Genomic DNA, 26745 nt, shown 5'->3' with positions numbered 1-26745 from the left:
AAAAAAAAACTGCAATGCTAAAATGCTTAGATTCTCCTATTTTACTGTAAAAAAACAAAAAACGAGGTTGACGCGAACACGGAAGTACGTTGAAGTGAATCCTCTCGCTCTGCTGTCTCTGCTGAATGTCGCGTGTCCCTGTCAGTCATGCTTGCACCGATGATGAAGACACAATCTATTAAACAGGCTGCAACAGTAAACTACCAGGCACTGAGTTTATAGACAAAAAAAATCAACATAAAATCATATTCATATTCTCATTAAACTGCATGGGAATCATAATGTTCCAGCTAATAAGGTAAAAATGACCTTGGGTTAAAGGCATCCCCTCACAAGCACCACCAAATTGAGGATATTTATGCTATAAATCTAAAGAGGGATACAAATGTGAGATAAAAATGTATATTGCGTGATCACTAGACCACCAGATGCACAAAAAATGCCCTTATTATAGAAAGAGGCACGTTGAATGTGCAGCCAGCAGCATACTTTGCAGGGATACTGGGCAGGTGTGATGTGATTGGTTGGATGCAAGTGAAGTAAGGGGCTGAATAATTAATGTGTGGGGAGAGCTGGGGTGTATGAAGGAGAGTGAGGCGAGGAGACAGAGAAAGGAGGGGAGAGAAGCTATGGATGGAGAGAGAGAGAGAGAGGGATGCTGTTGCCAGGGAACAGCAGCCATATAGAGGACCACTGAAAACAACAGCAGGATTATCTGATGGAGTAAAAGGATAAAGAGATGTGGTGCTCATTTTTTGCCCCACAGAAGGGTTTGAATTGATATTTGGGAGTGGAAAAAGATGCTCCAAAAGGTATTGGGAGTTACAAGCAGGGTGATAGAAAGGGATGCCAGAGCAGATGCATTCTGATTAAAGGAATTTTGTGTGTTGGTGGTGTGGACGTAGGAGCTGAGAGGCAAGACTCTAGATTGCCAGTCCTTCTCTAACAAAGGTGGCCAGAGGCGGAGGAGAAGAAGAGGGGGAGTCCAGCACAGAGGTGCCCCCTGTCTCCAGACACCTGCTGCTGGCTAGCGAATGACATCGAGGACACTGTATGGCTGTGTCTGTGCATGAGTGTGCGTGTGTGCATGTGAATGAGTGAGAGACGGGGAGCGTGAGAGGAGGAATTTTGGTCTGACCCCGGCTTCTGTGTTGATGTGGAGGATCAGGACTCTCTCCCCCTTGAATCTTTGCGTCTGGGACTGAGGAGGAGGGAGGACACAGACCAGCGAGAGGTTTTCAGGGGATCTCACACCGCTCATGTGAGTATCTTCATCACATCCTTGCAAATCTATTCAGAATACACGTTAGATTGTCCACTAACACATGAAAACCATTTAGGTGTTTTCCCTTTTGGGTGTTACATTTGGGATGACCCAGAAAGGCTGTGGGGCCATTTTACCCTGTGATGCCAATGTGTTCCACATTTTGGTGGCAATTCATTTTGTATAGAAATCTCTTTTTTGATATTTTCAAGCAGGATGAGTGAAAAAGGACTGCACAATACTTGCACAGGAACCGGTGTTTTAATGACATACGTAAAGGGTTACATCTTAAGGTGAAGGTCGGTTTCTCGATACAGCAATTTGTCGGAATATTAAATGATTGTTGGAATATTTTCACTTACAAATGCATTACATCCATGATTTTTTTCCAGCCTGACCACATGGTGTGAGACAGAAGAAACCTTGTGATAAATGATTTATTCTGTTTTCTGCTCTCCACTCTTGTTAAATTGACAGTGTTGTCCCATTGGATTATATGTGACTTTGACCTGCTACGATGCTTTTGTGGATTTTCCTTCATGGTACATTTCTTATCTTTGCTTTGTTCCTCGAGTGTAATGCAAGGCCTGTAGAAATGAATTATTTCCTCTATGTGAGACTTGGCTGTCTTCCAGTTTAGCCACGGGTGTCGCTGCCAAAACCGTCAAAACCACTCCTAGTAATTATATCCCAGCAACATTATGCACTGCTGCAGAAGAAGAATGTCAGGATCACACAGTATTTTTGTTGCGCTGTAACACACTCATAACTGCATTAATGCCACCTAGACAAGCACTTCTAATGTGCCTTTCCTCTCAGAGTGTCTGTTTCTAAGTATAACCTCCAACACAAACCTGGGAATCCTCCATCACTCAGCAGCCCCTGCTCAGACGTTGTGGATTTTATACTTGAGTGGAGAACTACAAAGAGAGCAGGACTTTAAATCCAATTAAAGTGCTCAACTCACGTGGTTCACCAGCCAAAACAGACCTGTGCTTCTGTTATTAATGTGTCACTATTGTGTTGTGATAATGCATCTGGAATTTCAGCATGAAATCCTGTAATCTAGAAGAGTGGAGTGCATCCTAATGCCGTCATTGATTGTGCGGTCAATCGATCAATCAATCAAACTTTATTTGTATAGCACTTTTCATACAGGTTAGTGTAGTTCAAAGTGCTTCACAGGTGACTAACAACAGGAAAATAAGACAGAACAAGTGTGGACCGTGAAAACAACAGAACAGACAAAAATAATTTAACAATTTGATAATTTGAGACTCAATCCATGCGAGACAATAAAATTATAAAAATGTAATAAAATAGAATTAAAAGCTATAACAACAGTAATCGTAGTAAAACAGTGTGATGTAAAATCTAGATTAATACATTTATAATAAAAAATATATAAATTAAATACAACAAAATTAGTGATTAATAAAATAACAATAAAATATAATTGAATTCTACAATTTAACTGCAATACACAAGTGAATAATAAAATAACAATTATATTATACAAATTAAACATGACAAATTAGTGATTAATAAAATAACAATAAAATATAATAACATTTTACAACTTAAATACAATAAAATAAGTAATTAATAAAATATCAATAAAATCATACAAATTAAATACAATAAAATAAGTAACTAATAAAATATCAATAAAATTATGTAAATTAAATACAATAAAATAAGAGATTAAAAATAACCATTAAATAGAATATAATTTTACAACTTAAATACAATATAATAAGTGATTAATAAAATAACAATAAAATTATACAAATTAAATACAATAGAATAAGTTATTAATAAAATAACAATACAATTGTGCAAATAAAATAAAATAAAATAAGTGATTAATAAAATAACAATAAACTATAATACAATTTTACAATTTAATTAAAATAAAACAAGTGAATAAAATAATAAGCATTTTTAATCAAAGGCCTGGCTGAATAGGTAGGTTTTAAGTTTACGTTTAAAGATTTTAAAACTTCCAGCAGCTCTCAGATCCTCAGGCAGACTGTGTCAGTGTGTAATTACTGTGTTGTAGGCATTCATCATCAGTGTATGAATTTTCTTGAGCACAAACGAATGAATATTAGATCTGAAGACAAGTTTTTTCTGTTAATACTATTGGTGACATAAAGCCTGAGTGTGAGTATAAAGATCAAACAGGCAGCAGTCACATCAGTGAGGGAGGATTAGGTGCACGTCATCCTCCTCATCGGCCTCTTGAATTCCATCCAGGAAAAAAATTGTACTTGATATTTGACTTTGAGGAAAGCTGAGCTCAGAAAGTTTTTCTCTGTCCGAGTCGGTCACATGCCTCTCACATGTGCTCCTCTGGGCAGGGGGATGAAAAACCATGTGACTAAAAAGTGGTTACAGCCCCCAAATTATAATGAAAAATGATTTCGGTGAAATCCTCCAACAATGCTGACTTTTCTCTTTGTCATCTAAGTCAAACACGTGTTCCTGCAGTGCAGCCATGCAGCTGACTGTCTAGTTAGTACACTCATTCTATGTGACAGTTTTCTCTTGTTTTTGTAAATGGGGCTCATTGATAAACTGATTGTTTCTTCACACCTCCAGGCCCCTGCTGCTCTCCTCTCTGAGGGATGGGCACCACAGAGGCAACGCTACGAATGGAGAACTTGGAAGTGAAAGACGAGTGGCAGGATGAAGACTTCCCCAGGTGGGATCCTTTTACTTTCTACTGCTCATCATCACCTATTAAACTGTTGTATTGATGTCAAATACAGCCAACTGGTTGATGTTGAAATATGAGATAGTTAAGCGTCATTATGGTATCTCTTATCACTGGGTGTGTGTGCCTTTAGCTATATTCTTGTATGTGTTGATGAATATGCAGCACTTTTTAATTTATGGATGGTAAGCTCATTATTTGGAGTTAATTGTAGAGTTAATTATGCATTTAATTGCCCGACAGGGTTTCTTCATGGGCCAGCTGCACAATATCACTTCCAGTGCAATTTAGTCTGGGTGGATTTAGAAGTACTGCTGCTTATGTTAATCTGTATTCTTGTAATATTGCCACTTTTTATTTTTTATAAAAGCTTGTTTATCTTTATAATAGCCTTATATTGTTTCAGTTCTACTGTCTAAGCAACAGTGGAGCTATTGGGCTAATGTAGTGCAACATTTAATTTCATGTTCGCAGTAAGAAACAGAGAGAAAGATGAATGAAGGAAAAAGATCTTAGTGCAGCATGAAGATGGCTACAGAAGGGTTTAGAAAGTGTGGGACTTTGATGTTCAGAGGTTGAGATGCAGAGCTTGCTGGGCAGAAAAAAAGCAGGGGGATGACAGTCAGTGCTGGGCTCCCTCCTCCTCCTCCCTTCTCCTCCTCCTCCTTCCTCCTCCTCCATCCTCCTCCCTCCTCCCTCCTCCGTCAGATTGGGAGGCAGGACGCCAGGGAGCAGGTGCAGCTCTGTCTGTAAGTGGTCTACGTCATGTGACGCAATAGCAGTCACCCATCAACAACACAGCATCGCCACGAAAATGGTGGCATGTTTTGGTGACGGAGGAATAGCCAGCAGCAGATGGATTATTAAGGCAGCCTGTGAGAGACGCTCTGCTCTACACTCTCTGTTATCAGCTGAGGAAACAGGGGATGAGTAAGCGAAACAAATCTAAAGGCGTGTGAGGTTAAAAAGCTATTTGACAACAGCAGCCCAGTGCTATTTCCAGAAGGTAAGCATCATCGATTCATCCTGATATTGTAGCTGAAGGACAATGCAGTCATAAACAGGAACAAAAGAGATTATCTTGCTTTTGTTAAAAGAAGAAATCCCCATAAATCTGTTCATAGAATTGGCTTTCATTCCTGACAAAGGAAGCGTTGGACTAGTAATCACTGCAGGGGTCCTCGGGGGGGAAAAGGGTCGAACCGTTCATCTGTGTCTGTTTCTCTGGGCTGAAGCCAGTGTTGTTGAGCACGCACTGTCCTCCTAGATGGGAGGATGAAGCAGTTTCACAGGAATGCAGCTAAAAGACCCTCTCTATGTTGTAACTCTCTGCATCTTTTGCGTTTGAACCATTTAGTTGCACAACCCTGTTTTCTCTGATTGCACTGGGTGTTGTTGCTCATATGCAAAAAAACACGTCTGTCCTAATTTACATAGTTTTGCTTACACTCAAATAAACACTCAAACATATGCAGAGCAGGATTTTGACATCCTACTGCACAGTGTGTCAACAGTAAATAACAAGCAGCATAAAGGGACAGAGAGCTGCACCACTTTGTCTGTATGCAGAGACGCACTTCTTCGCTCTTTTCCACTTATTCTCTATCTTTCATTCCTCCCCTTTTCTCCTCTATTTCTCCTCCTCCCCTCTCGCCTTGCCTGGCAGCCCTATAATCTTCATCTCTCCCCAGAGAAAAGTTAATTACCATCTCTATCCTCTTCTGCTTGCTCCTCTTTTTAGTGCTGAGCCAGATCAGTGACAACACCCACGTCTTGACTGGTCCATTGAACACCATCCTAATCTGACAATGTTACGCGTTATTGTGAGGCTACATTTAGAGACATGCTGGAGAACAGAGATCAGAAAAACAGCCAAGTTTAAAGGAACAGTGTGTAACATTTCTGGGGATCTATTAGCAGAAATGGAATATAATATTCAGAACTATGTTTTCATTAGTGTATAATCACCTGAAACTAAGAATCGTTGTGTTATCATTAGTTTAGAAGGAGCTGTTTATATCTACATAGGGAGCGGGTCCTCTCATGGAGTCCGCCATGTTGCACCGCCATCTTTCTACAGTAGCCCAGAACAGACGAACCAAACACTGAAGGCCACCATAGTCCTCCGACACACTTGTGAAACTGCGGGGACGTGAGCTGCAGAGTGCAAAAACGTGGTAAAGTAGTGTTATTATGCTAAATGCCCAGACACACCAAGCCGATATCAAAGAACAACAGGCGATAAAGGTCGACTGTTGCGTCGCCTCACGTCGCTTTTGTCTTCGCCAACAAGTTGCATTTGAACACACAGCAAAGACTACAGTTGACGGTCAACTACCACGTACGTTCTGCGCCTGCGTGAGAGGAAATAACTCTCCACACCAGCAGGTCGCGGTAGTCTGTATTCATCATTCAAAAAGGGAAACCGGAAGACCGAGGACTGCAGATATACAAGCCGTTGTTATGATACGTACGTGAAACAAAGAAACATTTGCCAACGATTTTCCCACCACTCTCACTAACCACTTAGCATCATTCCAGATGGCCATGTCGTTGTGAAAATATCCATGTATTGGACTGATCAGATGAGATGAAGATGAAAAAGGAGAAGAGCCTTCTGTGTTTTTCCTCTTGACTTTACTCGTTGGCTTGCTTTCCTCACTTCCATTTCTCTTCTTGTGCACTGATTTGTTTAAGCTGAACAGCCAATCAGAGTGATTTCTCTCCCAGACGAGATCCTCTGCCGATTCCATATGCTGAACAGTCTTGGAAAGGAAGGAGTGAGCGGAAGGAAACTCAGTTGGTTGCAATCTGTAGCCACACCACTAGATGCCGCCAAATCCTACAAACTGCACCCTTTAAGATAAATGTACTTATTGGTTGCTCCTATTCAAGACCCAGTAAGAGTGATGGTTGTTCTGCTGAACCTCAGTTCTCTGCAGAATCATGACTGGCATATATTATATTCAACACACTCAGTATTGCTCACCTGTGTGTGTTTCCCTCCAGACCACTACCAGAGTACGGAGACATGGATCCCTCTTGTGGTCTGACAGACGACAGAGCCTGTAAGTAACACCGGGAGGTCACTGATTGGTCAATACTGGAAAGTCCATAATACCCCTACTTTATGACATCACATTTTCCTGAACTGTCTCCCCTCTCCTCATCTTGCTGCAGCTCCCCCTTGCTCCCTGAATGTGAGCTCACCCGGAGGAGGAGGAGGCGGCGTGTCCTCGTCCCACCGCAAACGCCGTACATTGGTTGCCCCGGAGATGAACCTTTCACTGGACCAGAGCGAGGGCTCTTTGCTGTCAGATGACTTTCTCGATACACCAGATGACCTGGACATCAACGTTGATGACATTGATACGCCTGACGAGACAGACTCGCTGGAGTTCATCACCAACGGCAACGAGCTGGAGTGGGAAGGTAAAATGCACATGCATGCAACGCAAGCTGCGAGGGCAAGTGAGCAGCGTCAATGTAACGTTACGTCCATTAAAACTGCTTGTTTTTGCCACTGACAGGCTCAGATTGTTATTATAATTGTCTGAGTACATTATGGAAAGGACCAACATGGATGTATTACACTATTCAACGCGTCACCCTGCAAGATTTCAGAAGGAGACTTCTCCTTGAGTGAGACTCTTTCCATAATGTCAGACACTTATTATAACAATCAGAGCCTGTTAATGGCAAAAACAAGAACTTTTAGTGGACGTAAATGACGGTGGCAGTTTGCCCTAATAGCACCATATTGCAGCCTGTAAGCAGCTGCCGTCTACAGCGCTTTCCCTCAGCACCAATTTCAGAGATTGTTGTCCCTATTAGTCACTTAGACACAAAAACATGAGAAAATAGGGTCCAGGTTGAAAAATACCGAAGTTACCCTTTAAGAACAAAACCTGTCTCTGTGTCTGTCCAGATGACACACCGGTGGCCTCGGCCAAAGCAGGTGGTCCTGCTGGTGGCTCAGGAGAAGCGGACGAGGAGGGGAACGTCAACAACGGACGCCTCTGGAGGACGGTGATCATCGGAGAACAGGAGCATCGTATTGACATGCAGGTCATCAGACCCTACCTCCGGGTCATCACACACGGAGGTCAGCTGTGAAAGGACAGAAATCAATGGAATCAATCTCATGAAAGACTTTAAAGATGAAAATGAAATGAATTATTCCCTATTAACTGAAACTCTCTCCCGTCAGGTTACTATGGCGAGGGGCTGAACGCCATCATTGTTTTCTCTGCCTGTTACCTGCCTGACAGCAGCTTCCCAGACTACCATTACATCATGGAGAACCTCTTCCTGTGAGTGATTTTTAGGTTTCAAGTACAGACTTTGATAATGTGCATAGAGAGATTTAGAGCTGCAACAATTAATCGATTAGTTGTCAACTATTAAATTAATTACCAACTATTTTGAAATTAAAAAAAAAAAGAAAGAAAAATGTAAAAATTCTCTGATTCAAGCTTCTTAAATGTGAATATTTTCTGGTTTCTTTACTCCTCTTTGACGGTAAACTGAATATCTTTGAGTTGTGGACAAAACAAGACATTTGAGGACGTCATCTGTGCGCCTGTTGTCTCATAATCCGTCCATGTTGTACCCTTTCACACAACTGTTTTGAGATTATTCAGTGTTTCCTATAACACATAACGTGCTTCCCTCTCCTCCAGGTACGTGGTGAGCAGTCTGGAGATGCTCGTGGCTGAAGATTACCTGATCATCTACATGAACGGAGCCACTCCTCGAAATAAAATGCCCGGGATCAGTTGGCTCAAGAAGTGCTACCAGATGATTGACAGAAGGTGGGAAAAGGAGGAACTACTCCGACATATTTGCGACATGCTGTGTATAAAACTATGGCTGTCCTCGACCAAAGAAATTCACAGTTGACTAATATACGATTGTGTCTACTAATCGATTAGTTGTTTTAATCGACGGATCGGTAGAACTGAGTTTCTCCACAAAGAATCACACAAAAGCACCACTTATGTGCTCATAAGTTTCTTAGGAATAAATCATTCAGCATGAAAAAAGCATAAAAAATGACTAATCCACTGAAGAAATCTTAGTCGACTAAGACCCAAACGACTAATTAGTCGACTAATCAAGTAAGAGGGGGCAGCCCTATATAAAACATTTCTTAATACTCATTTAAAAGATTACTGTTCTGAACTCTAATATGAATCAGGCCCAACCTGCTATTCTTAGCTGCTGAGCACTGTTCGCAGTCAATATACAGAAATGCATGAGTGACAGACACAAAGGGAGGTTAATAGAGGTTGTCACTTTGACTGTCAGTCAGTGGGAGACGGATGACTCACAGGTTACATTAACAGCAGGTCTTTGTCTAGAGAAAACCGCTTCTTAAATGTGCAGTGTGTAGGATTTTGACGACATCTAGTGGTGAAGTTGCAGATTGCAATCAACTAAAACTTCTCCCGTGCATGTGCCAAGCGTGTAGGAGAACTACGGTGGCCGACATGAAAACTCGAATAGCCCTCTCTAGAGCCAGGGTTTGGTTTCAGGTGATTATATACTGATGAAAACATAGTTATGAATATTATATTTCCGCCAATAGATCCCCCTAATTGCTACACACTGGTTCTTTAATTCTCTGTGAAAACACTAACTGAACTGTGTTAACTGAATGATTTGTGTTGTGATGGCAGATTGAGGAAGAACCTGAAGTCTTTGGTTATCGCTCATCCCACCTGGTTCATACGCACCGTCCTGGCGATATCCAGGCCCTTTATCAGGTAACAAACACACACACACACACACACACACACACACACACACACCAACAACTGAACAATTGTGTTTCAACGTTGGAAATCCACAAAACTTGGTGCACAAGTTAACATGCTTTTTGTAGTATTGATGAGCACAATGCACTGATGGGGACCAGACCATCAGTCACACAGCTAGGGATGCACCGATCCTACTTTTTCAGTCCCGATATCGATAGTGATACCTGGGCTTTGGGTATCCGATACCAGTGTTTACTTAATAAGCTGTATGCCTCACTGTGTGGAAGTCACTGGGATCATTCTTTTATGTGTAAGGAAACATCAGGCTTGACTTAAACATTGCTTTCCTAACTTTGTTAGTGCATCCCTACATGCAGCGACTGTAATGGTGGTCATGTTGTGTTGTTGTTGTTGTTGTTGCTGTTCCCCTCTGCAGTGTGAAGTTCATGAATAAGATCCAGTACGTCCACAGCCTGGATGAACTGGCAGAGATCGTCCCCATGGAGCACGTCCATGTACCAGAGTGTGTGGTGCAGTAAGTATCTCTGACCACTTGGTGGAGAAAACGAGCCACAGCAGTGACTCCAACCTGCAGGCAGCAGCAGCTACTCATGCTGTCCTTTATTAAAATGATCATTCATGTAAATCTGGCAGAGAGCATGTCTAATGTGTAGTGAAATAAGATAAGTGCTCTAGTTCTTTTAACAGGACTTGGATTTACTGGAGGATATAACAGTGTTACTCATTTTCAGATTTGACGAGGAGAGGATTAAAGCACGGAGGGAAAGGTAAAACACATTTGATAAGATGAGCCACTCATACATTTATATTGCTCGTACAGAACTGCACTCTGAATGAACTGTGGTTTAAACACTTTACCTGAATAAATTGGCTACACAAGCCTGCTCCACCGAGTGGGCATCAGCCCAAATGCCTACAATAACTATCTGTGTGTGTGTGCGTGTGTGTGTGTGTGTGTGTGTGTGCAGGATGGAGCAGGAGCACAGACATCAGGATCAGCAGCAGTCAGTCCCACAGGAGCCAATTAAAAAGTCTGAGAGGTACTGGTCCACCCTGGATTTTAAAGTCATATTTTCACATCGAACATTTAACTAGCTGGGACATTTTTAGTAAGTTGTCATCCCTCCAACTTTCTAAAAGTACTTTTTTTTCTCATTTTCAGGCCGAAGTCAATGTTTGTAGGGAATCAGGGATTATGAGAAGGAAGGAGCTTCGCAGGAGGAGGTAATAATATAAACCACTTGTATTCACCACGTAGCCCATTACATCTCCACATACATGTCTAAATAGTGACCAATAATTACATGTTCCAGTGTATTGTTTTCATATATTTCAGTACAAAGATCAGATCAAGATTGGTGTCAAATATTTCAGTGCATGTGCGTACTGTTTAAACCTTCTGTCAAAATAAGTTCTTTATTATATTAGACTGCATTCATTGCATGCATTTGTTACGCTATCAGGTATGTATCCAATTTGACAGAATAATTGTGTAAATTCTTTCTTAAAGGGGACATATCATGCTCATTTTCAGGTTCATACTTGTATTTTGGGTTTCTACTAGAACATGTTTACATATTGTAATGTTTCAAAAAAACTTTATTTTCCTCATTCTGTCTGCTTGAATATACCTGTATGTATCCTCTGTCTGAAACGCTCCGTTTTAGTACATTTCAATGGAATTGCAACGGAATTGCGTTGCTAGGCAACAGCTTGAGTCCATGTTTACTTCCTGTTAACTGATGTCATTCACATACACTGCAATGAGAAATAAACTGGGACCCATTTAGAATGTTTACGTGTAAGACTTTGAAATGGTCTAAATATTGTAGATTTGTGACATCACAAATGGACAGAAATCCTAACGGCTTGTTTCAAATGCACAGTTTCTGAATACGGGCTGTGTGTGTTTCTCTGTGGATTAAGCATTTCGATACTTTCACAGTATTTATATATCACTTAAACCTGCTTTATAATATAAAAGACATGAAAATGTCACTTTTTATAATATGGGACCTTTAAACAGAAATAATCAAACATAATATTCAAGTGTACTTTAGATTTAAGTGGAGGTCATGGACAGGTGAACTGATGTGGACTGTCTATTGTGAGGATTTTTTGTCATTTGTGCAGGATGTTGGTACATACAGTATAGGGGATTTAACTGTAGTCTTTTTAAACTTGTATTTACATGATAGTCCTCCCTTGTCAGGAGGGATAGCTGCTGGTAGTTTGTGATGTTTTGCAGAACTTTACACCTTGGTCGTTCGACAGCTTTAGTAGCTTCTCTCGGTTGCCCTTTTCTCCTCGTCAGAGCTCCTCTTGCCTGATCGTACAAGGTCCTGCCCATTTTAGTGCAGGCTTCAGGCTTCAGAGTTTTAATGGGGTACATAACAGTATGAGCTGGTTGAAACCAGCTGTAGGATATATGCAGTGGTATGCTGTAACTGTCTTGTCTCTCTGATAAAGGTCATAGAGACTGAAAGACCAAATGATGAAATATATAGAATTGATTTAAAACTGTGAGCTACTACTTTTTATTAGAGGAGTAATAGTGCCTGAGACTGAATGTCAGGATTAACAGATTAACTTTTTATCTGCGAAGTGGGTACTAACTCAAAGATGCCATTTCCTTTTTGCATTTAAAATTTTTTTTTTTACATTTTCATTTATCCTTTAAAAGGATTAGACTACAGAGACAGAATATTTTGTATTATATGAGTTATTATATAATTTCCTTCTCTTCTTCTCTATGCAGTGTGTGACAGACATATGGAGCATGAACCTTTGATATAAAGCAGCGGATCCAGCAAGTCTACATATGCTTCCTTGTTTCAACATCCACCTGAGCTGGTGAACGCTGCGTCTCATCAACCCTCTGTGTGGAACCCCTTCCTCCTCTCTGCCGGAGGGTTTCATATCCCAGCTTGAAAAATGTACGACGGAAGTCACCGCTCTGTTAGAGGAAGTGTTTCACCATGGAAACTTTTGTTGGGTTCATCGACTCATTAACCTGCTGTGTGGTCGGACCGGTTGTGATATGACATCATCGTGAGGCTCTGGAGGACCAGGACGTTGACAGAAATGCACGCTCTATATAATGCAACACAAAGTTAACTGGAACACTAAAGAAAGACAATTGACTTTGGCAATGTTGGGTGAAACAAGTGTAACTCCAATCGTGGATGTTGTAACAACATTTGAAGGATTAATGGTTTAATTTTACAATTCTACTTTTTGTTAAGGGCAGACACCCCAGGTGAATAGGGTAAAAAAAAATCACCAATAGATATTGCCATGAAACTTCCCCAGTTGATTACTTACATTAAGACAGTTATTTCTTGTATTACAAGTTTTCTGAAATGTTGTGTTTGAATATGCAAGTGAGGCATTATCTTATCTTAAATATGTGCTAATTTGCATACATTTCCATAACAGAAATCTGAACATTGGATAAAGTCAGGTTCAAAATTCCTGTTTCATTTTGTTGATATATCAGAGTCAGAGGTTTTTACAGAGGGAATTTTGAATATCTCGTTTTATCACTTCATAAATCAGAAAATACTCTCAACAGCCATAAAAAAAAAAAAAATTTCGCCATGTTTTTAGGAATAAAATGTTAAAATCGTTGATTACTGACATTGAGACAATTATTTTTTGTATTAAAAGTTGTCCTGAAATTTGATGTTTAAATATGCAAATGAGAAATTATATTAATGTTAACTTTTGGTGAATTTAGGAGAAATATACAGACACAAATAGACAAAGTGTAGTAAAATAAACACATAAGCGAAGCAAACAGAAGCAAAAATAGCCCAAAATCTCAAAATTGACCAGTGCACAGGGTGTCTCTCCTTAATAATAAAATACATATACCAACTTTACTTGAAAAATAGGCTGAATTTTGCATAAAAAATTATGAAAATCGGACAATTGGAGGAATACGCTTTTTGCCCGACACTAGTGATGTGTTCATACACTGTATGTTATGAAAGATTTTACACTTGGCAAGACCAGAGATGTCTAACAGCAACATTATTGATGTAGCAGATACTGATCAGTGTGACCAAACACAATTATATTGTGAATATAATGTGTGTTAGATGTAAATAACAATGCATCAGATGCCTTCATCTTTATTTTTTTGCTGTATCATAAGGCCTTCTCAAGCTCTCTCTTTACTGACATTACGAAAAATATCCAAATGTACTAACATCTGTGCCTAGTGTTTGTGTTTGTGATGTGCCTCAGTCGTCTTGTGCGTAGAAAACACAGGAACATGATCAATATTTACATTTTGTTGCCTGTAGAAAAAACCCATATGAGAAAATCTTTAAGAATCATATATATGTTATTATGCTTGTTTATTTTGTGCACCATGGTTATTGCCACATAAATAGATATACATCATACAACATTAAACAAATGTGCTTTATATTTAGACTACGTATTCCACATATTACATACTGTATGTCACGTATAAGATAAATATAATACTAACCCACCACATAAAAAACATCTGCAATAATTTTGTATGAAATATTTGACAAAATATACAAACGTTGTACATATGATTGCATATTCATTTTGATAAATTGGGCATATCTATAATTCTTATTGATCTGTTTCATATGGGAACATTTTGCTGTCGGCTCAGATTGTGAAAATATGTTCTGACCACTAACTTGATGACGTATAAAGCAGCATCTGAAAGGAGATTTTGTTCTTATTTCAGAATCATTGTGGAGATTTAGTTTGTGACATCCCCTTGTGTTTTTATGTGGTTGTTTCTGATGAACATTTGGGACAATGTCAGCACATCCTGATGCATTAGGGATTAGACGTTTTTCTGGGGTTGCATTGATTTTCTCTTTTGTCTTCCATCTGTTCAGCTTATTGTAGCAGGAGGGCAGAGTAAGAATTTTTATTTTTGTAAAGAAATGCATAATTGTAGTGCCTGCCTGCCTTTTTTGCACTATTGGATTTGGTTATGTTTAGGAGGAGAAAAGTCCTCCTAAAGTGTATTTTGTGTTGTTGTTAAGTAGCATTACTGTTGTGTAGCTGTTAGTACAGCATGAACATGTTTGGTACAGAAAATAGGACTCATGAAATGTCTGTTTCTAAAGTGCCATCTCAATTCTTTTGTTCTTCTGGTACGGTAATGTTAAAGGAAGGGTTCAACGTTTCAATTATTTTCCTGTTTGGCTGTTTTCACACAAGTAAACCAAACCTGAGCGGTTTCATCAAACATTTATCATCCTTGGTGAAACAGCTCAGTTACCGCAGCTTGTCTCTCTTTGTGTTTGAGGTTTGTTTGCTTCTGAGTGCCTATTTTTGAACCAAATGATTAAAAAAATCCAGAAAGAGTGAAGGAATGTAGTAGCCTTTCCATTTGTAGTTACTGAAGTTTACTATATCAAGTCATACCCTATATTATAAGCAAGGTTTGCATAGAAACAGCTGATATGACCTTTCCAAAAATCCAAATGTTCATTTTGACTATAAAAGCACAATATTTATATTACTACAAATAATTCTTCATTTGTCTGCTGTAAAATGTTTGCTCAGATTTAAAGATGATCTGTCATTCATGGTTCTGTGCTTTAGATTGATATGATCAGTTCTACCTTGTACATATAACTGAATAAACTGTTCCTCCCAAAATCTGCTTTGTTTTGTGTTTGCATTCTTTCTGTGAACTCATACAGGGAAAATCATTTGTACTCTTCAGATACAGAGTTAGTCCTGGAAATACTCGAATTACAAACATACACTTGGGATGACTTTTTTCCCTTTTTGGACCACTGTATATTATAGAAACAAAATCTAAGTTTAGAGCTTCATATAACATTTTTTTCTGTCAGTGTTGTGTTTCCAGCTTGTTTCCGCTGCAACCGAGAGGCAAAGTTTCTTGTCTTTTTTGTTTTGTGTGTAAAAATGAATGCATTAAAGGAAACATCCAGTTTGTGTTCTTGATGATGATATTTCATTACAATTCTACTTGGACTATTTCCTTACTAGAATCCCCAATATTGTAACCTGTTGATGAAAATGTAATCAATTTATACATTATGACGGCATTGCGGAAAATAAATGTTGGGATTCACTACTATACAGAACAAATTATATTTAAAGGAACAGTGTGTAACATTTCGGGAGATCTACAACTATGTTTTCATTAGTGTGTAATCACCTGAAAATATGAATCGTTATGTTTTCGTTACCTTAAAATGAGCTGTTTATATCTACAGTAGCCCATAAAGCTAAACTAACTCTGTCCTCTGCTCCACTAGCTCACTTGTTCACTCTCACACAATCGCCGCTGCTCTCTCTCTCTCTTGCTTCACCGCTCACTTCCTAGTACACACACACACACTACACATTAGCTCTGCTCCAAATGACCATACGCTACTCTTACAACAACTGACTCTAGATGGGAGCATTCTCATTGTCACGTTTTCACGTCGGCCACTGTGGATCTCCTGCACGCTTGGCACACGGGAGTAGCTGCAGTCTGTTTGCAATCTTCAACCACACCACTAGATGCTGCCAAATCCTACACATTGTACCTTTAAGCAACCTGCTGGACTCCTTTTGCCTGAATGGCTTCTTTGGTTCTGATGTCAGTGCCAAATTGACAACTAATAACAAACTTCCTACTTGATGATGATGTGCAGGTGCATGAGGACATCCCAAAAGACCCCTTACTTTTGTTGCTGCTTCTTCAGGGGGATGTCCTCCATGTCTGAACCATAGACTGTGGTCTGGACAGGGCTGTGATCAGGTTTGACTTTGGACTCCTGAGAAAGACCGTCTGTCTATTCTTGGATTAAGAGAGTCCTGTGATATCACCATAACCATAAGATAATCACGAGTCACCCTTCACACCCTTCTCCCTTACACACTATTACTGACGGAGAGAGACCCTAACTGTTGACCCCATGACCCACTGACCCCTGACGGCTGTGACAGGACTCACATTGCTCATAGACACAAATAGACATGAATGTCACACACACTGTGTGGAAAAGAGAGCACTTTACAGAAGGTGATTTACCTCGAGGCAGAGACGTACATACCTCACATTATATAACCCAAACTGAATACTTAGGGCTCTGGCTCTCATCTGAACCCATGTTTGTATCCCTATTTGGCGGTTTCCCTTTAAATATAGCGTCCTGCTTGCTGGCTCACACTGCTCTCACACTCCCGACACACTTTAGGTAACACATGAAAGTTGATCTGGGATGTGAGTATATTCACATAAAAGTTTGTTTGTAAGAAGTTTTAAAGGAGTATATTGACTTGAAATATTTAGGAATGCCTAAAATATAATCGTGTTAAAGCCAACATTGATCCCAGTGCAATGAAGCCACTTATAAAGGCAAAGATGGATGCGTTAAGATATTGCAGTCGAGGTCACGTTTGGTTTCTGTATATTGTTCCATAACATGTGATGGGTTTCTTTCTGCATCTCTAAAATTACCCTGCGTATTTCTATTTTATACTTATACAATTTTGAGGTATTTTGTACATTACTTTTATGGTACTTTATACTTTTGCATCAATAATAATGGTCCAGTAATATAATTATATACTAACACCAACAGGGCCCATTCTGAAAAACAAATACCTTTACTTTTCATACTTTGAGTATATATGGGTGATAATACTTTTGTACTTTTGCTTAAGGGATTTGTGAATACAGGGTATTTGTTGTTTTTATGGTAAAATCCCACTAGGTCGAGTTATAAAATGATGTGGGATTGCTGCTTTACCTTACATAGTTTAACTTAGCCTACTATTAAAGGAATGTATCACCTTGATAACTTTATTCATAATATAGTTGACTTAAATAATATCTGACAATTACGTTAATGTTTTCCTTACAGATTTTAACAAGTGTTTAACCATCAGTTTACTGGTAATCAGCAGTACAAAACAGTTTTTATATTGAGGTATTAATAAGACACCATCAATGGTAGTTTTCTGTGATGTACTAGAGCAGGTGCTGTGAAATATGTAAATAGGTGACAGTTCGCGGGCTGTGATTGGCTGGTGGCAGGAGTTCTGTGGGCGCTGATTGGCTGCTGCGAGGAGGCACGTAGTACCATGCGTAGCACGAGTTAAACAGAGCACGTCCGACCACGAGAACGCCCCATGCCTTGCGTGCCTACGTAACCAGTGACGCAAAATACGACGCACGTTGGATATAAACTGCAGTGCCGTCTCGAGCAACAGTCAATGAATCAGTAGAGAGAGAAACACTATCACATCTACAAGTTACATTAACCACCTTTTAAAAGCGTTCAATTTGTTGGATTTTTACCCTCGACTTTAGTAAACAAGTACTCTTGAGTGTTTCTTCAGCTGACGTTGAGCAGGAGACGAGAAGAAGAGAAGAAAAGATGAAATACATTATAGGAATTGGCGGGTAAGTTTATATTTTTAAATCAAACCGCTTGTTTTGCTAACATTTTGTACAGGTACTGTACATATTGTTCTGTTATCTTATCTTAAATCGACTGATAGTTGAGTGGAGTAACACAGTTTATATCAGACTGTTGACTAAAATGTGTAACGTTATGTTATTATTCTGTGGAGGTGAGTTAAACTAGTGATTTATTGTGTAAACGTTCACTAACGGTTACTAACGGTAACATCCGGTTGATAGACGTCATCCTTTTTGACCCACATGTGTTTTATCAGCTGCGCGCCAGAACGTGTTAAACTTATGGATAAACCATAAACTATCATGTATCCAGTGTGGCTGGTTTGTTGTCATAAATCGAGCGGGACATTTAAAAATTCACCGCCAGACTCAGTTCAAAAGTGGAGGGAGATTCAACATTGTCCCAGACCAAAAACGATTTAATGTTATGTTCATCACTTATATATATATATATATATATATACATTTAAATCAGGAAATGACACTATTTCATGCATGTTATTTCAGCTATTTTAATGAAAACTGAACATGTGCTTTTCATTCAGCACCAGTTACTAAAAGCAGTGATTTTTTTTTAATCATCAATGTACCAAAATAACTATACTTTTGAGTTACATTAAAAATGTAAACAAATAGATATCACAATAAAGCATGTTTTCTGGTAATTCTATATGAAATGACCACATGGTAAAGCCTATTTAGATAATAATGCACACAGTGCACTATACTCATTTTTAACAGTCTCTTCTGCACTATATTCACTTTTTACATAAAATGTAAACAAAAAGCACCACATCTTCTGATGGAAAACTTGCATGGCTGCTTCTTTTTTAAAATCAAAATAATTTAGTTTTAAACCACAACTGTAAATGGCAACACATTATTAACATGCATTTTCATCATGTTTTTCCTCTTGTTTACAGAGTCACTAATGGTGGCAAAACCACCCTGACAAATAAGTTGATCAAGACGTTGCCCAACTGCTGTGTTGTGCACCAAGATGACTTTTTCAAGGTGAGTTTTAGCAAATGGATAATAAGAGTGTTATTGTTAGTTACGCCTACTTTTTCCTTTATTAACTCTGCTTGAGCATTGCATGTAAGCAAAGTAGTGCTAACTAACCCCCCACACCACACCTCTGCTCCCTGTGGAGTAGTTTCTTTACCTGGTTGTCTCTTCTTGCTACTTCAGTCATGATTTTTCTCCCTTGTGTCCTTTACATTTATTCAGATTCCTGTAATAGCCACATAACACACCTTAAATCAATCAACTTTGCATTAATTAATTAACCAACTATTTTCTAATATGGCCAGATGCATTTCCCTCTTTTTCTCAATTTCATTTAAGCTGTGTAATTTTTGTAAATTACTTGCTTAATTGTGTGTATTTCCTTTGCTGTGCAGCTTTTCCTTTTTCTTCTGTGTGTGTGCACTTGTTTAATTACACTCTGCAGCTTGTCTTCAGAGCTGTGAGGTTGCAGCAATGTTTTATTGGTGACTGTTATTTCAGAAACCAGATCAGATAGAAGTCGGGGACGACGGCTTTAGACAATGGGATGGTAAGACTTCACTGAAGACTGCCAGTGACTCATTGTTTACCCTTTTAATGTCATATACCTCCAACATTACATACATTATAGACATTTAACATGCACAACATCATTAAGCTGATAACTTGCAGTAACTTGGAGCAAAATACAAAACACTTTTTCAATTTTTTATATTATTGACTAATGTCTAATCTAATTCACTGTCTATCCTTTCCATCATCTTCCTTTTCTATCAATCTTTCTAATCTCTACAGTGATCACAGCTATGGATATGGAGGCCATGACCAACACATTAAAAGGCTGGATCGAGAACCCAGTGAAGTTCGCCCGTTCCCACGGCATCACTCTGTCGTCTGCATCTGACGTGGCCAATCCAGACGAGCAGATCCACATTCTCATTGTGGAGGGCTTTCTGCTCTACAACTACCCGTGAGTTGATTTGCATTCACTCGCCGTGTGTGACATTTTTGAGGAAGTGCCCGCATGGAAGTATGGGCGATACGGCAAAAATCCTCTATCACGATTTAGGTCATTTCTAGGGCTGTAGGGATGTATGAGGTCGATTACCATGGCAATGGTCGAAGCTTTGAAGCATTCGGGTCAGCCCTAGTCATTTCATAACTTGATTACGATATATATCACATAGGGCTGACCCGAATGCCTCGACGCTTCGACTGTTGCCATGGTATTTAACCTCCAAATCAGTATACAAATGCTTCGCTTTTTGCTTCTTCTTTTTTTATATACAAGTATGTAATAATAATGTATAAATCCCCAAATAGCCCATAAAATAAGGAATAATTCCACAACATTGTTCATATTCAACATTAATTATTGTTAGTTGTTCTCAGACGGGTACTGCTGTTAGTTACGTGTAAAGGTGCATGTGTGTACAGCACTGCAGCAGCGACACTGTCCCGAAGCTTCGAAGGCCAAAAAATTGTATTCCAGACAGCCCTAATATCACGATATAGCGTGTTTTCTGGTAATTCAATAACTTAAGTCTATATGAAATAACTACATGGTAAAGCCTATGTTTGTATACTCCTGTGAGAATTAAATACTTGATAAATGAAAAGCACTGAGTATTTTCTCAATTTAAGGACTTGAGTGCAAAAGGAACAACAGTTTTAAGTGAAATTATAGAGAAAAAATAAATGATATAGCCTACATTGCAATAGAAACGAAATAGAGATTTCTTAACTTTTTATATATCCTTTTGGATATACAGTGTGTATATGTGTATATATATATATATATATCGTCATATTGCCCAGCCCTACATGTTTCTCACAAATTCTAAGAAATTCATGACAACAAAGATTGTGTGCCGTGTTATTTCTGTAGTGTCACGTGGTAATTTTGCATGCTTACCATTGGTACGTGTACACATACACCCCTTTGGGCAGGTCCTGCAGTTAGAGAGATAAGGGTTCAGCAGAAAGAGGCTCTCTAAGTTACCCTTAAAGTTGACTGCCGGGTGGCTGTTATTCAGTGTGCTGGAGATGAATGTCAAGCACGCTGCAGAGATATAGATAAGAGACAGTATAAGCAGTTGTATGACTATGCTCATTTTCTATAGTTTGAAAACACCGGTGACATTGTTAATCTCCCCTCTAGGCCCCTGCTGGATGTTTTTGACAAGAGCTATTACATCACGATTCCCTATGAGGAGTGCAAGATTAGGAGAAGGTGAGCGTACACAAGTTATATTCACCTTTTTTACATTTTTATGAAAACATTCTCACATTTACCCTTTTGTAGTCACTGACTAGCTGTTTTCCCCTATAATCTTATCATGGCAAGTGCACGCTTTCTAACAGTTTGTTATTATTTTCAGTACCAGACAGTATACTGTCCCCGACCCTCCCGGCCTGTTTGATGGCCATGTGTGGCCAATGTACCTGAAGCACAAGAGAGAGATGGAGAACTGCGGCTTGAATATTGGTATGTTGCAGCTTGTGTCTTTTTTTTTTATATATATATATATATATATATATATATATATATATATTTGATAATGCTTTGGAAAATTCGGTGTAATCTATTCTAAAATGCCAACCGTTTTTGTTGTAGTATTATCTGATTAATCATCTGATTAACTGGTCAACTCTGTATGTGTTGCAGAGTGCCTGGACGGTTTGAAGTCTAAAGAGGAGATCTACAACCAGGTGTACGAGGACATTCAGAACAATCTGCTCAATCGTTTATAGGTAAGAAGACCGATAAAGTGTGTCAAAGAAATTTACATTTAGGGGTTTCTACATACATATATACGACTTTGAAATATCTGCCACATTTGAAAAGAACAAAGATTTACTTAAGAGACAAAGTGCATATTTTCAAAAATAAAAAATGAATAGGAACCCTGTTGGTACAATTTCAAAAGTAAAAGGATGTTTGATTTGACAACCTAATCTAACAATAATTTTTTTCTGGCTTTCTTGCAGCAGGAAGATTCCTCCTCTCCATCCCTGTACAGAAGTTGTAAATAGTCCCAAGGATTCTTTTTTTATGAAGTTTTTCTAATTTTATTCTTTGTTTATGAATGAAACAAAGCAATGTTAACTTATCATTGTCTTTTTTTTATCATCTTCAGATGATCAACGTGTGTTGTTTTTCTTTTTAAAAAGTGATTGTTGAACCAGAACATTAATATGTTACTGTTAAGTTGAACCACTGACTTGTACTGGACCATTTGTGGCATTCTCCTAAAAATAAATGCATTAGTTGCTGTTGATATACAGCACATCAAGAATCTCTGTATTTTCTTGTCATCGCAAAATTAAATTTTCTGTGTCAGTTTTTATGAACTCATAATCTAAAGAGCCACCGGATTCCTTCATTTCACCTAAATACTACATATTGCTGATAAACATGACTGATCTTGGTATGTAGTTGTGTGGCCTTAATGGCTTTTAATGCCTATAACCTGACTTCTATAACACATCTGCTACTTGATACAGTTTCATCTTGTTGCAGGTGTTGATACTAGTGTGAATTCAAATAAGTTTATACCCTGACTCAACTATTTAGATTTAGAGGAGATGAGGTACTCCTCTTCTGACTGTTATTGTATATTTGTTAAGATTTGGGGTCCCTTTTATTGATTATATCAGAAGGCAAATGGACTTCACTCTAACTTGGTGTATGTTGATTTATGTGTCCTGAGTATGACTCTGTAGGGTTTGGTTGAAGTATACTTAAAGTGATAGTTTGGGGTTGTATGAGGTGCTTATCAATAGTAGGTGTATTACTTAAAGAAAATGACGGTCGGTACCCCCCCAGCATCGAGAAACAAACGGGAGCACTGGAGCAAAGCAATGTACCGCTGTGGAAAGAAAAATATATTTTAGCCACCTAAAAGAATCAATTGTTGTTCAAATGTATGCTATATTTAGAACATTTTCATCGCTTTATCTTGCCGTCAGACAGCCCTTTCCTTCTCCTTTCAGATGGCAAACTGAACTGAAAGTGACTTATCTATACTCTCTCCAAAGCCAGCAGGCTCAGATGACAAAAACAGTAAAGATATGTTCCACTTTCAGTTCAGTTCGCCGTCAGAATATATTCTACATACATATATGATATTGGTTTTTATAGGTGGCTAAAATATTTTTTTCTACCATCCCCGTCCACTGCACTGTATTGCTTTGCTTTGGTGTCGGTACTCCTGTCTGTTTCTCAATGCTGGGGGCACGCAGACAGTCATCTACTGTAAGTAATGCAACTACTATGGATATGTACCTCATACAACCTCACTTCAAAACACCCAAACTATCCCTTAAGTTACCTTTTCAAAATGACACCACGGGTTGGAATTGAACCCGAGTTACTGCCAAGGACTCAGCCTGCATGGGTCGCACCCTCTGCCAGGTGAGCTAGAGGCTGAGGTCACAAGATAATTAACAAGATAGGAAAGACGGAGAAAAATGAAATGTGAGTAAACTGCCAACTTTAAAAGGGGCACAAGCCAAAAATGTTGGGAACCGCTGATGAGGAGGGTGATTAAGAAAGTGGGCCACTCTGGATCTCATGTAGCTCAGTTTCAGCTGAACATAGTACACAATCTAACTGGCAAGACATTTAATAGCTTTAATGTCATTATCTGAATTACAGTATATAAACAATCCATATGATCTACATCCAGGTTGAGCCATTTTTGCTTGCATCTATTTTAGAAACAGGAAAGGCTGGCGAACATCTAAATCTGTCCTCCTGGGATTTTTCAACACTGTAACAGATGCCTGAGTAGGTCATAGACAAAGCGCAAGATTTAGTCTATTAGCACTAGATTTACAGTGCATGAGGCCCGAGGCACGTGCTGATGTCACCTATGTTTCCACATGTATAAATAGGCCGGAATAATTTCTCATTTCCCCTGAGGGAATACCTTATCCTCCTGTCACAGAGTCAGTGTGAACAGCTCATCATACCACCGCTAAATAAAGAACAGGTCAGCTAGGTGTATGTATTCAGGGGCCAAATGACTTGTCATTTCCAAAGTACATTCACAACCAATGTTGCCTTCATTAGACGAACAAAAGGACCATTTAGACCTCAAAATAAGTCCAAAAGTAAAAGAGCAACATTAGGTTCCTGTCAATTTGGAAAAGTAGGGCATGCAGTGCACCTATACTGTATGTTCCCCTTCATTTTATTGGGCCCCTTTTAAAATAGCAACCTTCCTAATGACATCAGCTGTAGGTACATGTGATCTGTCATGTGTGTGTCTTGTGGAAATGGAGTGACAAGGTGATTGTTGTGACGCTCTAGCAGGTGGACGTGGAGTAAACCACACTGGCCTGGACTCCCGGTGCTAAAAATGACAGCAGTATGTGTGATGGCTGTTAAAGCACGCACACAGGTGGATCTGGTCATCAAGGACAAACAAAGAAAACAGAGAAAAGACAATAATATCTCTGTGTTTTGCAGAGATGCAAACATCTCGCTTTTCGGCGAATGACGTTTTTTTACGTCAATTTGGGTGACTTATGCAGAAAATTCTACTCAACAGTCTGGTCAGTCATCTGAAGTTACGTAGGTGTTTGCTCTAGTCTTGCCGGACGGTAGCTGATACAGCAGCAAACGCCAGGAAGTTTGTCTATGAACACACCACTTGCTCCCTGTAGCCGACAGTGTTGCACCCTGAAAAGGGGAGATATCAGTGAAGATGCTCGGACAAGATGCTTCCTCTCTGGCAGTTTCATTGAGAATGTATTATTTTAGAAGTATTTTACTTATCAATAAAATGATTCCAACAAGATATGCATTTACAAAAGTTCTTTCAACATAAAATGCATTTTCTTTTCATTTCAAGTTTAACTTTCCAATCTAATTTTCTTCTTTTCTTTCACAGGTAAGTATATTGTCATTCCTCACTTATTCTTAAACAAATCAAATGTGACAGGTAAGTATTCATGAAAATGGTCCATACTATGCAAAAATGTAAACCATTAGTAGCCATTTGTCTCTTCTATTGGTTATATTTATTGTTCTTTATCCCAGACATCATTGTTCACCTGCCCAGGGACTGGGGATGACAATTAGCTTTTAGCTATAGCTATCTCTGAATAATACATTAAATTTCAAGTATTGCAATTTATGTTTTCTATAAGGCGTCCCTGTCAAATAAACTTGTAAATAAATAAATGAATAGACAGTTGCTGACGAAATTAACACACAAACGCCTTAGTAATTATTCACACCCATTAACATAGTTCAACACACACATTAATATTAGCAACATCACCCCCTGGAGCCCGTATTCAGAAACTCTACATTTGAAACAAGCTGTCAGGATTTCTGCCCATTTGTGATGTCACAAATATACAATATTTAGACCCTTGACACAATTTTAAACGTCAACATTCTAAATGTGTCCCAGTTTATTTCCTGTTGCAGTGTATGTGAATGTCATCAGCTGACAGGAAGTACACATGGACCCAAGCTGTTGCCTAGCAACGCAATTCTGTTGCAATTCCGTCAAAATGCGCTAAAACGGAGCGTTTCAGACAGAGGGTGAATACAGGCATATTCAGGCAGACGGTATGAGGAATATAAAGTTTTTTTTAACATGACAGCATGTGAACATGTTCTAGTAGAAACACAAAATACAAGTATGAACGAAAATGAGCAAGAAATGGGACCTTTAAGTCTGCTCCCTCGTCAAATAGTGTTTCCCTCCTAAAATGATAGCAATTCAGTCAGCGTGTTATTAAAACACAAACAAAACAACATAGCAAACATAATCCAAAGTTAAAGTGCATAAATACTCATTTCGTACCTGAAAAGGGGAGATATCAAGCTAGCTTCCTTCAGAGCGACGCATCGCGGCCGGAAGCACTCTCTTCCGGTCTCTGCAGGCATGACTAATCAATCACAGGTGTCCTCTCTCAATCAGGTTCAACACGTAGATAACAGATTAACTCCTCTAGCAGGTAGGCTAAGTATCCATAGCCAATACTTTCTCAAAGTTTTAACCCTGTTAACCTCTTTCACAAGACTTTGCTTTTATAGGGCTTCTTACATTTATAGTCATGACCTATTTTAATTGAATTCCCTTTTGTCCCTGTGACTGTTTATGTAATATATTGAATTTATCAATGATCAGCTACCCAATAAAATCAATCTATCTCAATGGCTCATTCTGAGCACTAATAGCCTATACCATTTTATTAAATTTCAAGTACTGATTGGACATTGAAATGGCCTTATCAGTGTTATGTCATACATTATTGAATTATTATCAGTGATTCATTAAAGGGACTGTTTGAAGAATCAGAAATAGACACCTGTGGCCGTTAAGTCAACGAAAGTCAGCGTCCTGTTGCTCGCTCTACATAGACATGAACAAGCATCGCTCAAAACAGTGAGGCGACACACACCAGCTAAAACCACAATATCACTCTATATTTCACCTGCTTGGCAGTAATGTTAGCTGACCAGACGAAGGTCTCCATGAATCACTGCTGATCA

General features: G+C 38.9%; 2 protein-coding genes and 1 long non-coding RNA gene across 7 annotated transcripts; 2 read left to right on the top strand and 1 right to left on the bottom strand.

Annotated features, from left to right (window-relative positions):
• Nucleotides 1–592: 592 nt before the first annotated feature.
• atcaya (ATCAY kinesin light chain interacting caytaxin a) lies at nt 593–13142 on the top strand. 3 transcript variants are annotated; one of them, XM_037770551.1, is made up of 13 exons: nt 593–1261; nt 3869–3971; nt 6993–7051; nt 7164–7415; nt 7912–8088; nt 8194–8296; nt 8666–8797; nt 9665–9751; nt 10182–10280; nt 10498–10533; nt 10735–10806; nt 10929–10990; nt 12525–13142. In XM_037770551.1, the coding sequence occupies exons 2-12, from the start codon at nt 3895–3897 to the stop codon at nt 10963–10965; spliced, it is 1131 nt and encodes a 376-aa protein (XP_037626479.1). In that variant the 5' UTR covers nt 593–1261; nt 3869–3894; the 3' UTR covers nt 10966–10990; nt 12525–13142. The 3 variants fall into 3 exon arrangements, with proteins under 3 accessions (XP_037626479.1, XP_037626480.1, XP_037626481.1); XM_037770552.1 differs by lacking the exon at nt 593–1261 and having other exon boundaries at nt 3857–3971; XM_037770553.1 differs by lacking the exons at nt 593–1261; nt 3869–3971 and adding an exon at nt 4850–4989.
• On the bottom strand, nt 4952–26137 carry LOC119488700. 2 transcript variants are annotated; one of them, XR_005207015.1, is made up of 6 exons: nt 26054–26137; nt 21142–21288; nt 19384–19452; nt 7876–8093; nt 6973–7049; nt 4952–5246 (listed from the first exon to the last, which is right to left on the bottom strand). It is a non-coding gene; the product is annotated as an uncharacterized LOC119488700 (long non-coding RNA). The 2 variants fall into 2 exon arrangements; XR_005207016.1 differs by having other exon boundaries at nt 7892–8093.
• LOC119488699 (muscle-specific beta 1 integrin binding protein) lies at nt 17984–22525 on the top strand. Of its 2 annotated transcripts, XM_037770554.1 has the most exons (8): nt 17984–18200; nt 19142–19232; nt 19728–19776; nt 20022–20196; nt 21388–21459; nt 21608–21714; nt 21895–21980; nt 22218–22525. In XM_037770554.1, the coding sequence occupies exons 1-7, from the start codon at nt 18175–18177 to the stop codon at nt 21978–21980; spliced, it is 606 nt and encodes a 201-aa protein (XP_037626482.1). In that variant the 5' UTR covers nt 17984–18174; the 3' UTR covers nt 22218–22525. The 2 variants fall into 2 exon arrangements, with proteins under 2 accessions (XP_037626482.1, XP_037626483.1); XM_037770555.1 differs by lacking the exon at nt 19728–19776.
• Nucleotides 26138–26745: the final 608 nt, after the last annotated feature.

The sequence above is a fragment of the Sebastes umbrosus genome, chromosome 5 (assembly GCF_015220745.1).
Source record: "Sebastes umbrosus isolate fSebUmb1 chromosome 5, fSebUmb1.pri, whole genome shotgun sequence".
Taxonomy (NCBI): Eukaryota; Metazoa; Chordata; class Actinopteri; order Perciformes; family Sebastidae; genus Sebastes; species Sebastes umbrosus.
Note: the sequence above shows the minus strand (reverse complement) of the source record. Positions and strands in the feature narration are given on the sequence as shown.